This window comes from Ylistrum balloti, unplaced genomic scaffold (genome assembly GCF_031769215.1).
Source record: "Ylistrum balloti isolate Yb309-2 unplaced genomic scaffold, AGI_CSIRO_Ybal_v1 Utg370382, whole genome shotgun sequence".
In the NCBI taxonomy this organism is placed as follows: Eukaryota; Metazoa; Mollusca; class Bivalvia; order Pectinida; family Pectinidae; genus Ylistrum; species Ylistrum balloti.
In genome coordinates this window covers 238480-254676 of record NW_026782266.1, presented here as the reverse complement: position 1 = coordinate 254676, position 16197 = coordinate 238480, and the positions used below count along the sequence as shown (strand labels likewise).

Genomic DNA, 16197 nt, shown 5'->3' with positions numbered 1-16197 from the left:
GAAGAGATGTATGACAAGGTAGAATTCTTCATCAGCAAATTTCAAGTTAAAACTCCTCAGAAATGAGACTATGACTCTGAGTGTTTAAGTAGAATTTTCACTCACATGATCATTGAGGTCTGTTTACCTCTCAGCTGCACATGAAGGACATATTGTGTTGTTGAAGTGCCAAGTTACTAAGAACTGTAGAATGGACTTATCTGGTACCAGCATGACCTTTCGTGTCATGCTTTTTGTGGATTATAATTTACATACAGTGTATAGGGATCAGAATGCTATTCTATATGTCAATCTACCTGTTCATTAGTCACGTTTACTAAGTGGTATATGCAGTATACTGTGAAGATGTATTTTCAATGGTTCAAATTTCTATCACAATTTTAACAAAGGTTCAAGCAAAAAAGATGTTTTTTCATTGCAATCATAAAATTGACTATTTATTTTATCATCAAGGTCTTAATTTTAAGTCATTTATTCAATCCTTTAAAACAGCATATAGTTTGAATCCCTTAAAATAACAAACTTGAAAGTACATAACTGAGGTTATGATGACAGTTTCACCAGAAACTTGGATAAATTCTCTGCTTGTCGCTAGATGTACCTTTCCTCCCAGTGTCTTACTCGATTTCCTATTATCAGTAATTAGTGGTCAACATGAGCGGTCACTCTAACCCATTGTTTACAATTTCTCTACATAATGTTTACATTTTTTGTTTACAACATTTCTTTAAATTAATTGTTTACAGATCTTCCAGTCATTGTGATTAGTGCTCGAGTGGCCAACTCTAAACTGTTTGATACTCTCTTCATCACTTTCAACAATGTCAAGACAATTTTAGCGGCCATGATGCACACAAGGAGAGTTTTTGCTGTGGTAACTAGTATTCAAATGATGTAAAATTTTCTTGATAAAATTGAAGTGTACTTGATGTTGTATGCAATACTATGAATTTAAATGTCACAGAAACATATCTAAGTGGAAAACTTTCAAAAGAAAAGAAATCTTAGCTGGTAAGGAATTATTGATTTCTTATAAATTATTTGCATCATTGCTAATTGCTTATGAATGTGCTATCATGCACAGATTTTTAGGTGATTTATTGTCAATTCTATTTTAAAAATAAATTTTTTCCCTCTTTTTTTTCTTTGTTAATCTATTTGACTGATGTTTTATGATATTGATTCATAGTCTTTCATGTTTTCATGTTTAAATTGCTCCCTCAGAAAACTGTTTGCTGTAAGGTCTGTAACCCAACTAAGAACAGGAGACATGCCTTGAGTGCTCAACACAATTGTTGTCATGTGAAGGAAATGGATGTCAAAGTTAACGAGAAACCAATCACCTGTAAAAAGACAGGAAACGCTGTAATGATTACGAAGCAGGAGTTCATTGGATCTGGTATGTCCTGTCCTTTTTAATGAAGTACTCCACTGAGAACTTAAGAGGATACATTTCTTGATTTAAAAGAGAGTCACTTTGCTTTAATTTCTACAGTTTTCTACCAAAGAAAGCCAACTTTTCCAAGATTAGGAAACTAGAAACTTATGGTCAAGTTTTACATAAAATAGTTGTACTATGATACCTTATAGCAATAACTGAAATATGCATGCTAATATTCAAAGAAATATATCCAAGGGAGACAACTATAACATTAACTGCAGCAAAAATGTGTAAGATACGTCTATTCAAGTTCAAATTTAAACATTTTCATTAAAAAAATTATAAAGTGTGTTTCTATGTTCATTTTTTTTCCCTACAGATCTGACACGTGAGGAGCATGTCCCAAACCATTGTGATACGTCAATGTTGACATCTGCTGATAACAACGAAATGTCAACATCTTCCCGTTGTTACTTATGCAACAACTGCAGTTTCCGGGGAATGAACTGTAAAAATAATCTACGCAATGGCATCAGCAGCAAGTAAGTTATCTTGGATTTACTTTAATAGTGTCTTCATATTATTTACAATTAATCCCATACAAATCTTTGTCAACTGTCATATATCAACAAATTATACAAACTGACCTATAGTCTTCATAAGTTCTAAAGAAACATCATAACAGAATGGGTAAAATTTACATAAAAAATTCAGACTTAATAAATTATATTCCAGAAACTTAAAAGATGTCTTTTCATTGCTTTAATGTCTTCAATGTCTTTTCAATGTTCAATGTCTTCAATGTCATTTAAATGTCTTAATGTCTTCAATGTCTTTCCACTGTCTTAATGTTTTCTGTGTCTTTTCAATGTCTTTTTAATGTCTTCAGTGTTTCAATGTTCAATGTCTTAATTACTTCAATGTCTTTTAAATGTCTTAAAGTCTTCGATGTCTCTCCAATGTCTTAATGTCTTCAGTGTCTTTTCAATGTCTTAATATCTTCAATGTCTTTTTAATGTCTTAATGTCTTCATTGTCTTGTTAATGTCTTCCATGTCTTTCCAATGTCTTAATGTATTCCATGTCTTTTTAATGTCTTAATGTCTTCAATGTCTTATTGTCATCAATGTCTTAATGTCATCAATGTCTTTTCAATGTCTTAATGTCTTCAGTGTCTAATGTCATCAATGTCTTAATTTCTTCAATGTCTTTTCAATGTCTTAATGTCTTCAATGTCTATTTAATGTCTGAAGTGTCTTTTTAATGTCTTAATGTCTTTTCTTTGTATTTTCATTTGTTTTATGTCTGAAATGTCTTAGTCATCAGTATCTTATGAAAAGACTTTGGAAAGATTATGTATAGAGGCTTCATCTATATTTACCCCAAGTGGTCAAGGTTGAAGGGCCAAAGGTCACTTATGAGAAGTCCAAATTCACCAAAAGGTGATTCTAATCTATGCAACAGAGTGGGGGATTCCTGTCATACGGACATTTAATACACAAACTTTACAATACTTTTATTTCATTTTCAGACATTGTAGCTGCAATAATGAGATTGAGCTATGTGCATACTGTGGTGTATGTAGAGACTGTCTACAAACATTATCAGTAAGTAAAATTTCACTGTATTTAACCAGTATTACGGTCCAACCTTATGCTGCCATGCAATAAAATCACAATCCAATAATATTGAATTATCCTGTAATAAGCCCGCCCCCTATCTTTGTGTAATGGATATTGTGTTCACCCATGGATTTCTTGCAGGATAATTTGCTGTATGTATATATTATCTTATTTCTCTTACCATCCAAAAAGAAAAGAAAATTTTACAATACATTAAATTATGTTTTGAATATTCCTATATGGTCTAAAGGCTTTAAAAATAGTTTGTCATCAGATACTTACTAAGATTTTGTAAACAAGTGTGTCGGTTTCTAGAATATATGATTGTAAATGTTTTAGCATTCAGAGAAAGTTATAGATTTTAATCTCCCAACTTTGTATTTTATAAAATGGAAGATGAAAAATGGACTAATTCTTTATTTTCAGAATGCCCATGCCACTGTTCAACCCTGTTTCAAAGATAAACTTTTCTCTGATACATCAGTAAAGCGGGCTGGGAGCAACCTCAGCTTTTCAACAGAGAAAGTCAGCTTTAAATTTCCTGAACCTCTTAACTTCCTGCACTGTAATATCCTGGGTATCTGTCTCAACCGAGGAAGTCACTATACCATCACCATCTCCAGGTAAAATAGAAGTCGTAAATGTCAAACTTGCCTTATTAATTACTCTCAGGCTCAATAACCTAGCCACTGTCATACTCATTTCACTATCTGCTGTCAAATTCATTCCATTAGCCACTGACAAACTCAACTCACTAGCCACTGATAACTCATCTCATTAACTGTTACACTGCTCTCATTAATGACTATCAAACTCCTCTCATTTACCATTGTCACACTCCTCTTATTTACTGCTGACAAACTCCTCTCATTTACCATTGTCACACTGTCTTATTTACTGCTGACAAACTCCTCTCATTTACCATTGTCACACTCCTCTTATTTACTGCTGACAAACTCCTCTCATTTACCATTGTCACACTGTCTTATTTACTGCTGACAAACTCCTCTCATTTACCATTGTCACACTATCTTATTTACTGCTGACAAACTCCTCTCATTTACCATTTTCACACTGTCTTATTAACTGCTGACAAACTCCTCACATTTACCATTGTCACACTATCTTATTTACTGCTGACAAACTCCTCTCATTTACCATTGTCACACTATCTTATTTACTGCTGACAAACTCCTCTCATTTACCATTGTCACACTGTCTTATTTACTGCTGACAAACTCCTCTCATTTACCATTGTCACACTGGTCTTATTAACTGCTGACAAACTCCTCTCATTTACCATTGTCACACTATCTTATTTACTGCTGACAAACTCCTCTCATTTACCATTGTCACACTGTCTTATTTACAGCTGACAAACTCCTCTCATTTACCATTGTCACACTGTCTTATTTACTGCTGACAAACTCCTCTCATTTACCATTGTCACACTATCTTATTTACAGCTGACAAACTCCTCTCATTTACCATTGTCACACTATCTTATTTACTGCTGACAAACTCCTCTCATTTACCATTGTCACACTGTCTTATTTACTGCTGACAAACTCCTCTCATTTACCATTGTCACACTGGTCTTATTAACTGCTGACAAACTCCTCTCATTTACCATTGTCACACTATCTTATTTACTGCTGACAAACTCCTCTCATTTACCATTGTCACACTGGTCTTATTAACTGCTGACAAACTCCTCTCATTTACCATTGTCACATTCCTCTTATTAACTGCTGACAAACTCCTCTCATTTACCATTGTCACACTGTCTTATTTACTGCTGACAAACTCTTCTCATTTACCATTGTCACACTGTCTTATTTACTGCTGACAAACTCCTCTCATTTACCATTGTCACACTGCTCTCATTAACGACTGTCAAACTCCTCTCATTTACCATTGCCATACTGCTCCTATTTACTGCTGACAAACTCCTCTCATTTACCATTGTTACACTGTCTTATTTACTGCTGACAAACTCCTCTCATTTACCATTGTCACACTGTCTTATTCACTGCTGACAAACTCCTCTCATTTACCATTGTTACACTGTCTTATTTACTGCTGACAAACTCCTCTCATTTACCATTGTCACACTCCTCTTATTTACTGCTGACAAACTCCTCTCATTTACCATTGTTACACTGTCTTATTTACTGCTGACAAACTCCTCTCATTTACCATTGCCATACTGCTCCTATTTACTGCTGACAAACTCCTCTCATTTACCATTGTCATACTGGTCTTATTTACTGCTGACAAACTCCTCTCATTTACCATTGTCACACTGTCTTATTTACTGCTGACAAACTCCTCTCATTTACCATTGTCACACTCCTCTTATTTACTGCTGACAAACTCCTCTCATTTACCATTGTCACACTGTCTTATTTACTGCTGACAAACTCCTCTCATTTACCATTGTCACACTGTCTTATTTACTGCTGACAAACTCCTCTCATTTACCATTGTCACACTATCTTATTTACTGCTGACAAACTCCTCTCATTTACCATTGTCACACTGTCTTATTTACTGCTGACAAACTCCTCTCATTTACCATTGTCACACTCCTCTTATTTACTGCTGACAAACTCCTCTCATTTACCATTGTCACACTGTCTTATTTACTGCTGACAAACTCCTCTCATTTACCATTGTCACACTCCTCTTATTTACTGCTGACAAACTCCTCTCATTTACCATTGTCACACTGTCTTATTTACTGCTGACAAACTCCTCTCATTTACCATTGTCACACTCCTCTTATTTACTGCTGACAAACTCCTCTCATTTACCATTGTCACACTGTCTTATTTACTGCTGACAAACTCCTCTCATTTACCATTGTCACACTCCTCTTATTTACTGCTGACAAACTCCTCTCATTTACCATTGTCACACTGTCTACTGCTGACAAACTCCTCTCATTTACCATTGTCACACTGTCTTATTTACTGCTGACAAACTCCTCTCATTTACCATTGTCACACTCCTCTTATTTACTGCTGACAAACTCCTCTCATTTACCATTGTCACACTCCTCTTATTTACTGCTGACAAACTCCTCTCATTTACCATTGTCATACTGGTCTTATTTACTGCTGACAAACTCCTCTCATTTACCATTGTCATACTGCTCCTATTTACTGCTGAGAAACTCCTCTCATTTACCATTGTCACACTGTCTTATTTACTGCTGACAAACTCCTCTCATTTACCATTGTCATACTGGTCTTATTTACTGCTGACAAACTCCTCTCATTTACCATTGTCACACTGTCTTATTTACTGATGACAAACTTCTCTCATTTACCATTGTCACACTCTTCTTATTTACTGCTGACAAACTCCTCTCATTTACCATTGTCACACTGTCTTATTTACTGCTGACAAACTCCTCTCATTTACCATTGTCACACTCCTCTCATTTACCATTGTCACACTGTCTTATTTACTGCTGACAAACTTCTCTCATTTACCATTGTCACACTGTCTTATTTACTGCTGACAAACTCCTCTCATTTACCATTGTCACACTGTCTTATTTACTGCTGACAAACTCCTCTCATTTACCATTGTCACACTGTCTTATTTACTGCTGACAAACTTCTCTCATTTACCATTGTCACACTCTTCTTATTTACTGCTGACAAACTCCTCTCATTTACCATTGTCACACTCCTCTTATTTACTGCTGACAAACTCCTCTCATTTACCATTGTCACACTGTCTTATTTACTGCTGACAAACTCCTCTCATTTACCATTGTCACACTGTCTTATTTACTGCTGACAAACTCCTCTCATTTACCATTGTCACACTGTCTTATTTACTGCTGACAAACTCCTCTCATTTACCATTGTCACACTGTCTTATTTACTGCTGACAAACTCCTCTCATTTACCATTGTCACACTTACTGCTGACAAACTCCTTATTTACTGCTGACAAACTCCTCTCATTTACCATTATCATACTGCTCCTATTTACTGCTGACAAACTCCTCTCATTTATCATTGTCATACTGCTCCTATTAACTGCTGACAAACTCCTCTCATTTACCATTGTCACACTGTCTTATTTACTGCTGACAAACTCCTCTCATTTACCATTGTCACACTGTCTTATTTACTGCTGACAAACTCCTCTCATTTACCATTGTCACACTGTCTTATTTACTGCTGACAAACTCCTCTCATTTACCATTGTCACCATTTACTGTCAAACTCCTCTCATTTACTTGTCACATTTACTGTCTTATTTACTGCTGACAAACTCCTCTCATTTACCATTGTCACACTGTCTTATTTACCATTGTCACACTGATTTACTGCTGAAACTCCTCTCATTTACCATTGTCACACTGTCTTATTTACTGCTGACAAACTCCTCTCATTTACCATTGTCATACTGGTCTTATTTACTGCTGACAAACTCCTCTCATTTACCATTGTCACACTGTCTTATTTACTGCTGACAAACTCCTCTCATTTACCATTGTCACACTGTCTTATTTACTGCTGACAAACTCCTCTCATTTACCATTGTCACACTGTCTTATTTACTGCTGACAAACTCCTCTCATTTACCATTGTCACACTGTCTTATTTACTGCTGACAAACTCCTCTCATTTACCATTGTCACACTGTCTTATTTACTGCTGACAAACTCCTCTCATTTACCATTGTCACACTGTCTTATTTACTGCTGACAAACTCCTCTCTCTCATTTACCATTCTCATTCACCATTGTCACACTGTCTTATTTACTGCTGACAAACTCCTCTCATTTACCATTGTCACACTGTCTTATTTACTGCTGACAAACTCCTCTCATTTACCATTGTCACACTGGTCTTATTTACTGCTGTCCTTATTTACTGCTGACAAACTCCTCTCATTTACCATTGTCACACTGTCTTATTTACTGCTGACAAACTCCTCTCATTTACCATTGTCTTACTGCTCCTATTTACTGCTGAGAAACTCCTCTCATTTACCATTGTCACACTGTCTTATTTACTGCTGACAAACTCCTCTCATTTACCATTGTCACACTCCTCTTATTTACTGCTGACAAACTCCTCTCATTTACCATTGTCATACTGGTCTTATTTACTGCTGACAAACTCCTCTCATTTACCATTGTCACACTGTCTTATTTACTGCTGACAAACTCCTCTCATTTACCATTGTCACACTGTCTTATTTACTGCTGACAAACTCCTCTCATTTACCATTGTCACACTGTCTTATTTACTGCTGACAAACTCCTCTCATTTACCATTGTCATACTGTCTTATTTACTGCTGACAAACTCCTCTCATTTACCATTGTCACACTGTCTTATTTACTGCTGACAAACTCCTCTCATTTACCATTGTCACACTGTCTTATTTACTGCTGACAAACTCCTCTCATTTACCATTGTCACACTGTCTTATTTACTGCTGACAAACTCCTCTCATTTACCATTGTCACACTGTCTTATTTACTGCTGACAAACTCCTCTCATTTACCATTGTCACACTGTCTTATTTACTGCTGACAAACTCCTCTCATTTACCATTGTCATACTGCTCTTATTTACTGCTGACAAACTGCTCCTCTCATTTACCATTGTCACACTGTCCTCTCATTTACCATTGTCATACTGATTTACTGCTGACAAACTCCTCTCATTTACCATTGTCACACTGTCTTATTTACTGCTGACAAACTCCTCTCATTTACCATTGTCACACTGTCTTATTTACTGCTGACAAACTCCTCTCATTTACCATTGTCACACTGTCTTATTTACTGCTGACAAACTCCTCTCATTTACCATTGTCACACTGTCTTATTTACTGCTGACAAACTCCTCTCATTTACCATTGTCACACTGTCTTATTTACTGCTGACAAACTCCTCTCATTTACCATTGTCACACTGTCTTATTTACTGCTGACAAACTCCTCTCATTTACCATTGTCACACTGTCTTATTTACTGCTGACAAACTCCTCTCATTTACCATTGTCACACTGTCTTATTTACTGCTGACAAACTCCTCTCATTTACCATTGTCACACTGTCTTATTTACTGCTGACAAACTCCTCTCATTTACCATTGTCACACTGTCTTATTTACTGCTGACAAACTCCTCTCATTTACCATTGTCACACTGTCTTATTTACTGCTGACAAACTCCTCTCATTTACCATTGTCACACTGTCTTATTTACTGCTGACAAACTCCTCTCATTTACCATTGTCACACTCCTCTTATTTACTGCTGACAAACTCCTCTCATTTACCATTGTCACACTGTCTTATTTACTGCTGACAAACTCCTCTCTTGTCACACTCCTCTTATTTACTACAAACTCCTCTCATTTACCATTGTCACACTGGTCTTATTTACTGCTGACTCCTCTCATTTACCATTGTCACACTGTCTTATTTACTGCTGACAAACTCCTCTCATTTACCATTGTCACACTCCTCTTATTTACTGCTGACAAACTCCTCTCATTTACCATTGTCACACTGTCTTATTTACTGCTGACAAACTCCTCTCATTTACCATTGTCACACTATCTTATTTACTGCTGACAAACTCCTCTCATTTACCATTGTCACACTCCTCTTATTTACTGCTGACAAACTCCTCTCATTTACCATTGTCACACTGTCTTATTTACTGCTGACAAACTCCTCTCATTTACCATTGTCATACTGCTCCTATTTACTGCTGACAAACTCCTCTCATTTACCATTGTCACACTGTCTTATTTACTGCTGACAAACTCCTCTCATTTACCATTGTCACACTGTCTTATTTACTGCTGACAAACTCCTCTCATTTACCATTGTCACACTGTCTTATTTACTGCTGACAAACTCCTCTCATTTACCATTGTCATACTGGTCTTATTTACTGCTGACAAACTCCTCTCATTTACCATTGTCATACTGGTCTTATTTACTGCTGACAAACTCCTCTCATTTACCATTGTCACACTGTCTTATTTACTGCTGACAAACTCCTCTCATTTACCATTGTCAAACTCATTTCAATAACCATGTACTGTCAAACTTTTCTCTGTAACCATGTACTGTCAAACTTTTCTCTGTAACCATGTACTTTTCTCTGTAACCATGTACTGTCAAACTTTTCTCTGTAACCATGTACTGTCAAACTTTTCTCTGTAACCATGTACTGTCAAACTTTTCTCTGTAACCATGTACTGTCAAACTTTTCTCTGTAACCATGTACTGTCAAATCAAACTTTTCTCTGTAACCATGTACTGTCAAACTTTTATCTGTAACCATGTACTGTCAAACTCATCTCAGTAAACATGTGTATTTTGCACTTAGCTTACCATGCATACTTACAAACCGGATAGGTGTAACAAATATTCATGATTCTTGTGTTGATATTTGTAGTGCTAACAGTAAACTAGAGTATGACACAGGAGAGGGCAAGATCTTTGTTGATGGAGAACAAAAAGGTGGGGATGTCAAAGACAAACTTGATTGTAAAATGAGCGACATTTTGGACTTTGAACTGATTATGCTTGAAGTAAGTGTTTCATTTCATTTAGAAGCTGTTAAAATTAGTTGTTGTTAAACAAGACAAACACTATATCTTATCATTTTATTACTATTATTAACAATTTTAACATTGTTATTATCCTACATAACAATGATGTCAGATCAACATTCAGATACCATTACTGTGGCAGTATCAGTCGTAAATTTCCTTTCACTGATTTTGACAGAAGAATAGCAGATTGATCCAGGTGCTTAAGATCAGCAGAAATTCCGAGATGATCTATTGGATTGACCATCAAGACCTTAATGCTACTGTCACCATCACCCCGAATAAACCTGGCAACGTTGTCATATACACACCAAACCTCATGGTAGGTCAATTTACACATCAAACCTCATAGCGAATCATAAGTCAGGTGTCAGAATCTAATAACCATTTTCAGTTATCCCTGCAATTCACATCTCTCTTTCCTTTGTGTGTTTAGACTCGTTCATTTCTCCATGTATAGATAGTGATTCGAAAGTTGTCTTTAAGCAGTATATTTTTCACATGTTATAAAGAGATTGGTGATATTGAAAGGAACTGAGAATTGGTAGGCATTTCTGGTGAATACTTTCACCCAGATGATCCACAACCAATCTTTTGTCATCTGCTTTACCAGTATTGAAAAATTTCAATATAAGTGTGAAAACTTAATCGCATGGTAATCGGTTATATGAATGCACCTTGTATAAATAATATTGTTTTCAAATCAATAAAATCAGGCCAATTGTCTCTGCTAGGTGGTAAAAAATAGCCATCTTGTAGCTTTCAATTATTACTCTCAAAAACCAACTGCATATAATAAACAAGTTGAGACGTTAGGCAGAGATTTAGAGTATTCTATATGAAGGTGCTACAAATAACCCTGTAGATAAAGCTATCAAAGACAAAGTTATGTCAGATATATCATAATACTGTAAATCACATAGATTTTGCTTAGTTTAATTCAATTTACTTTATTTCATCAACTTACATCCTCAGACATATTGGCAAATGCATGATTTCATGAACACTGATCTAGAAATGATACTAAATTTGTAATTGATGGGCTGCTTAAAGTTTGGACTCTCATAGACTCAGATATTAGTTACCAACTTATTATAGATGCCAATTTTGTTAAATTGTGATAGATTTTAATTCACAATAGTTTTATGCAAAAATAAATTCCACACAAAATATGGTAGTATTATATATATAGTACTGTGCATTTATCTGGTAACAAACCCATGACTGCTAATAAGCCCACCCATGAGTTGGCTCCATGGTTACAGATATCAATGCAAGAGAAGCTAATAATATTTCAGTCATTATGAATTTTTATAACCAACAGAGAAGACAGGAAATAGATAGCACAAAAGAGGAAAGCTTCTATGATGGAGTGCTAAAGTGTTGCGGTCCCTTCCCCACAGGTATTTAACTTATATCATTTTTAAGGATGCATGCTACTTGCACCCTTTTAAAAGAGAGTTCCACACCTGAGAAATATGAATGTATCTTTTTTCCCTGGTGACCAATTTTGACAGAACTAAGAAATCAATGTCACACAAGAAAAGTAAAGAAAAATACTGATAATATTGATTTAATGATGGTGACTGTTTTTACTTCAAATCTCTGGTAATATGTGTAGATATACACATAATGTACAATTATTCAAACCCTGCTTTGGTAACTATATCACATAACAGGTGGAATGCTATGGTTGTTTTCCTAACTCTAGCTTATATGCTTTTGTCTTTTTTTTTCCCAGATTCATTTAAATTTGTTTCTTTGCTGTCACAAGTATTGTTGTAAAGACAGTGGTGGAGCAGAGTAAAAGATGTCTAATTGATATGTCTATTGAATTTCTTAATCTGAAGTTTCCTGTTTTGTTGTTAAAAAGATTACTGAACGCAATGTTTTATCCACATTTTACTCAAAATGGAAAGCAATCTCAGAATTCAAGAAAATATATGGCATGATACCAAGTGGATTCCAGAATCATTGTACTTTTAATATCTTTTATGCATCTGATGGTTGAAATTTTTACAGTTAAATTTATCAAAAGCTTGATAGAAAAGAGATAAACCAACTTCATATTGATTTTTTTAAGTTTTACTCCATCCCCTAAAATAGAGAATACAAGAACCCTTTGAAAATAACAATGTTTGTAATACTGAGTTTCTACAAAACTCTTCATAACTTTTTCTTTTATCTTTTTCAATTAATGCTGTATTTGTATGTTTTTATAACAGTGTTAGAGAGACAGATGTCCATCATGTACCCTTCTGTGGAAAACACCCTTTTTAAGAACCCAGTCGTTGACTTTACTGGTAAGTTTACAGCCACATGTATACCTAGTACCAAAAGATGTACAGATATTGATCATTAAACATATTTATGCCTTCCTTGTTGCAAGGATCTATTATAGGCTAATTCACCCCTGACAAAAAGATTTTTATTAATGAAACAATAACCTGCCTCTCTTGCTATCAGGATCTATTATAGGCTAATTCACCCCTGACAAAAAGATTTTAATTAATGAAACAATAACCTGCCTCTCTTGTCAGGATCTACCATTATTCTAATTCACAACCAACAAACAGATCTTTTTTAAGGAAAAATTAACCTTTCTCTTGCTGCAGGATCTATTCCTCATCTGATTCACTTCAGACAAAAAAAAAATTATAAACAAAACATCAACTTTTCTTTCTTGTTATCAGGATCTGCAGGTGTGATGTTACCAGATACAGTGAGCTGGAAACATGTGTTATATCCGTCCCTAGATGCTCTGACTGTAGCTGAGATGTATCACCCTCTATGTATGACCAGATGTAAGTCACATCCCTACCATTTCTCCTAAATAACCTCTGCACAGTTTTTGAAATGAAACAAATTCTATGAATCATGTGACACTCAGCAGGTGGCAGCTGGTTTGTATAAATGATATGAAAAGTAATTAAAATGAACACTCATGAATATGTATTCACTAGTTCTCGTTTTATGGGAGAGGAGAGGAATTAGTTAGCCTGTGATGAAAGGTTCTAGTTGTATGGAAGAATAGGGGTATTATTTAGCCTGTGGCATTCAGTTTTATGTGTATGGGAGATTAGGGGTATTATTTAGCCTGTGGCATTCAGTTTTATGTGTATGGGAGATTAGGGGTATTATTTAGCCTGTGGCATTCAGTTTTAGTTTTATAGGAAATAGGGGTATTATTTAGCCTGTGGCATTCAGTTTTATGTGTATGGGAGATTAGGGGTATTATTTAGCCTGTGGCATTCAGTTTTATGTGTATGGGAGATTAGGGGTATTATTTAGCCTGTGGCATTCAGTTTTAGTTTTATAGGAAATAGGGGTATTATTTAGCCTGTGGCATTCAGTTTTAGTTTTATAGGAAATAGGGGTATTATTTAGCCTGTGGCATTCAGTTTTATGTGTATGGGAGATTAGGGGTATTATTTAGCCTGTGGCATTCAGTTTTAGTTTTATAGGAAATAGGGGTATTATTTAGCCTGTGGCATTCAGTTTTAGTTTTATAGGAAATAGGGGTATTATTTAGCCTGTAGCATTCCGTTTTAGTTGAATGGGAGTTTAAATATGTGGCTTTTATTTTTGTACAGAAGAATATAGTATGTATTGTTATTTACACTTTTGATTTACTTTAGAAGATACATGTATATGCATGTGTTATGCTGATTTTATCAATTTTATGTCCAGCGAACACTGGTATGGAGATAGAGGACAACCATGACCAGTGGCTGAGAAAAAATCTGGTTCATCTGGTTAATGCAGGTGGTTACAAGCTTGGTTCAGAGACTGCCAGGTTATCAGCCCATCTTATCTGGGGCTGGCACTGCCTGTTGATTCACTATCCACAGGTATGTACACAGGAACTGATGACATGATACTTAAAGTGACACAAAAAACAATGACATCACAAACCTGAAGTTATTCATGTACCTGATACACAGAATCTGATGACAGATCAGGACACCCACACCTCGAACTAGACATCAAATCATTTAGGTACAGATTTAGACACCAACATTGATGACCGAATCTCATAATCACAAAGGAACACATGTCATTATACTATACCTGCTGGTTCTGTACACATGAACCAGTGACATTATACTACACCTGCTGGTTCTGTACACATGAACCAGTGACATTATACTACACCTGCTGGTTCTGTACACATGAACCAATGACATTATTTCACATGACTGGTGACTAAGCACTCAAGATCTGATAATAAAACATCATCCAAAATCAATTTGTTATTCCATCAAATCTGAAAAAAACCCAGCCATATCAAGCCATTTTTATTGATCTTGATCGTAAAAAATGTTAGATTCATGTTTTAATGTTAGAGTTTGCAATTAGTGTTGGATTATCAATATGAAATACATGACATTATGTATATGTGTATACTTACTTTCTTCCTATTTAAATAGCTGGATATGCCTCCCTATGAACTTTTACTACCTGAGCTATATTCTAGCCCAGACAAGAGGTACAGTGATGTACGGGTAAGTAAATTAATCTGTGAGAAATATCAGCAAATCTTAACTGATATTTCCAGCCAGTATTTGTGTTATATCAATGCTCTTTCCAAGACATAAAGAAATGTGTTTTTAGGTTAGCTGAGACAATAGAAATTTGTTTTTAGGTTAGCTGAGACAATAGAAATTTGTTTTTGTTAGCTGAGACAATAGAAATTTGTTTTTAGGTTAGCTGAGACAATAGAAATTTGTTTTTAGGTTAGCTGAGACAATAGAAATGTGTTTTTAGGTTAGCTGAGACAATAGAAATTTGTTTTTGTTAGCTGAGACAATAGAAATTTGTTTTTAGGTTAGCTGAGACAATAGAAATTTGTTTTTAGGTTAGCTGAGACAATAGAAATTTGTTTTTAGGTTAGCTGAGACAATAGAAATGTGTTTTTAGGTTAGCTGAGACAATAGAAATTTGTTTTTGTTAGCTGAGACAATAGAAATTTGTTTTTGTTAGCTGAGACAATAGAAATTTGTTTTTAGGTTAGCTGAGACAATAGAAATGTGTTTTTGTTAGCTGAGACAATAGAAATGTGTTTTTGTTAGCTGAGACAATAGAAATTTGTTTTTAGGTTAGCTGAGACAATAGAAATTTGTTTTTGTTAGCTGAGACAATAGAAATTTGTTTTTGTTAGCTGAGACAATAGAAATTTGTTTTTAGGTTAGCTGAGACAATAGAAATTTGTTTTTGTTAGCTGAGACAATAGAAATTTGTTTTTGTTAGCTGAGACAATAGAAATTTGTTTTTAGGTTAGCTGAGACAATAGAAATTTGTTTTTAGGTTAGCTGAGACAATAGAAATTTGTTTTTGTTAGCTGAGACAATAGAAATTTGTTTTTAGGTTAGCTGAGACAATAGAAATGTGTTTTTAGGTTAGCTGAGACAATAGAAATTTGTTTTTAGGTTAGCTGAGACAATAGAAATTTGTTTTTAGGTTAGCTGAGACAATAGAAATGTGTTTTTAGGTTAGCTGAGACAATAGAAATGTGTTTTTAGGTTAGCTGAGACAATAGAAATTTGTTTTTAGGTTAGCTGAGACAATAGAAATTTGTTTTTAGGTT

General features: G+C 35.0%; 1 protein-coding gene across 1 annotated transcript in view; it reads left to right on the top strand.

Moving 5' to 3' along the window:
- LOC132554131 (uncharacterized) overlaps window positions 1–16197 on the top strand; it is a gene marked incomplete at its 5' end in the record, with an annotated part of 56137 nt that overhangs the window by 5924 nt on the left and 34016 nt on the right. Inside the window, 12 exons of the mRNA XM_060218431.1 lie at window positions 747–874; window positions 1225–1399; window positions 1761–1923; window positions 2912–2987; window positions 3429–3625; window positions 10454–10589; window positions 10789–10932; window positions 11935–12013; window positions 12836–12913; window positions 13304–13414; window positions 14301–14461; window positions 15041–15115. Coding sequence (XP_060074414.1) covers window positions 747–874; window positions 1225–1399; window positions 1761–1923; window positions 2912–2987; window positions 3429–3625; window positions 10454–10589; window positions 10789–10932; window positions 11935–12013; window positions 12836–12913; window positions 13304–13414; window positions 14301–14461; window positions 15041–15115 — 1523 coding nt within the window. The remainder of the gene's footprint in view (window positions 1–746; window positions 875–1224; window positions 1400–1760; window positions 1924–2911; window positions 2988–3428; window positions 3626–10453; window positions 10590–10788; window positions 10933–11934; window positions 12014–12835; window positions 12914–13303; window positions 13415–14300; window positions 14462–15040; window positions 15116–16197) is intronic.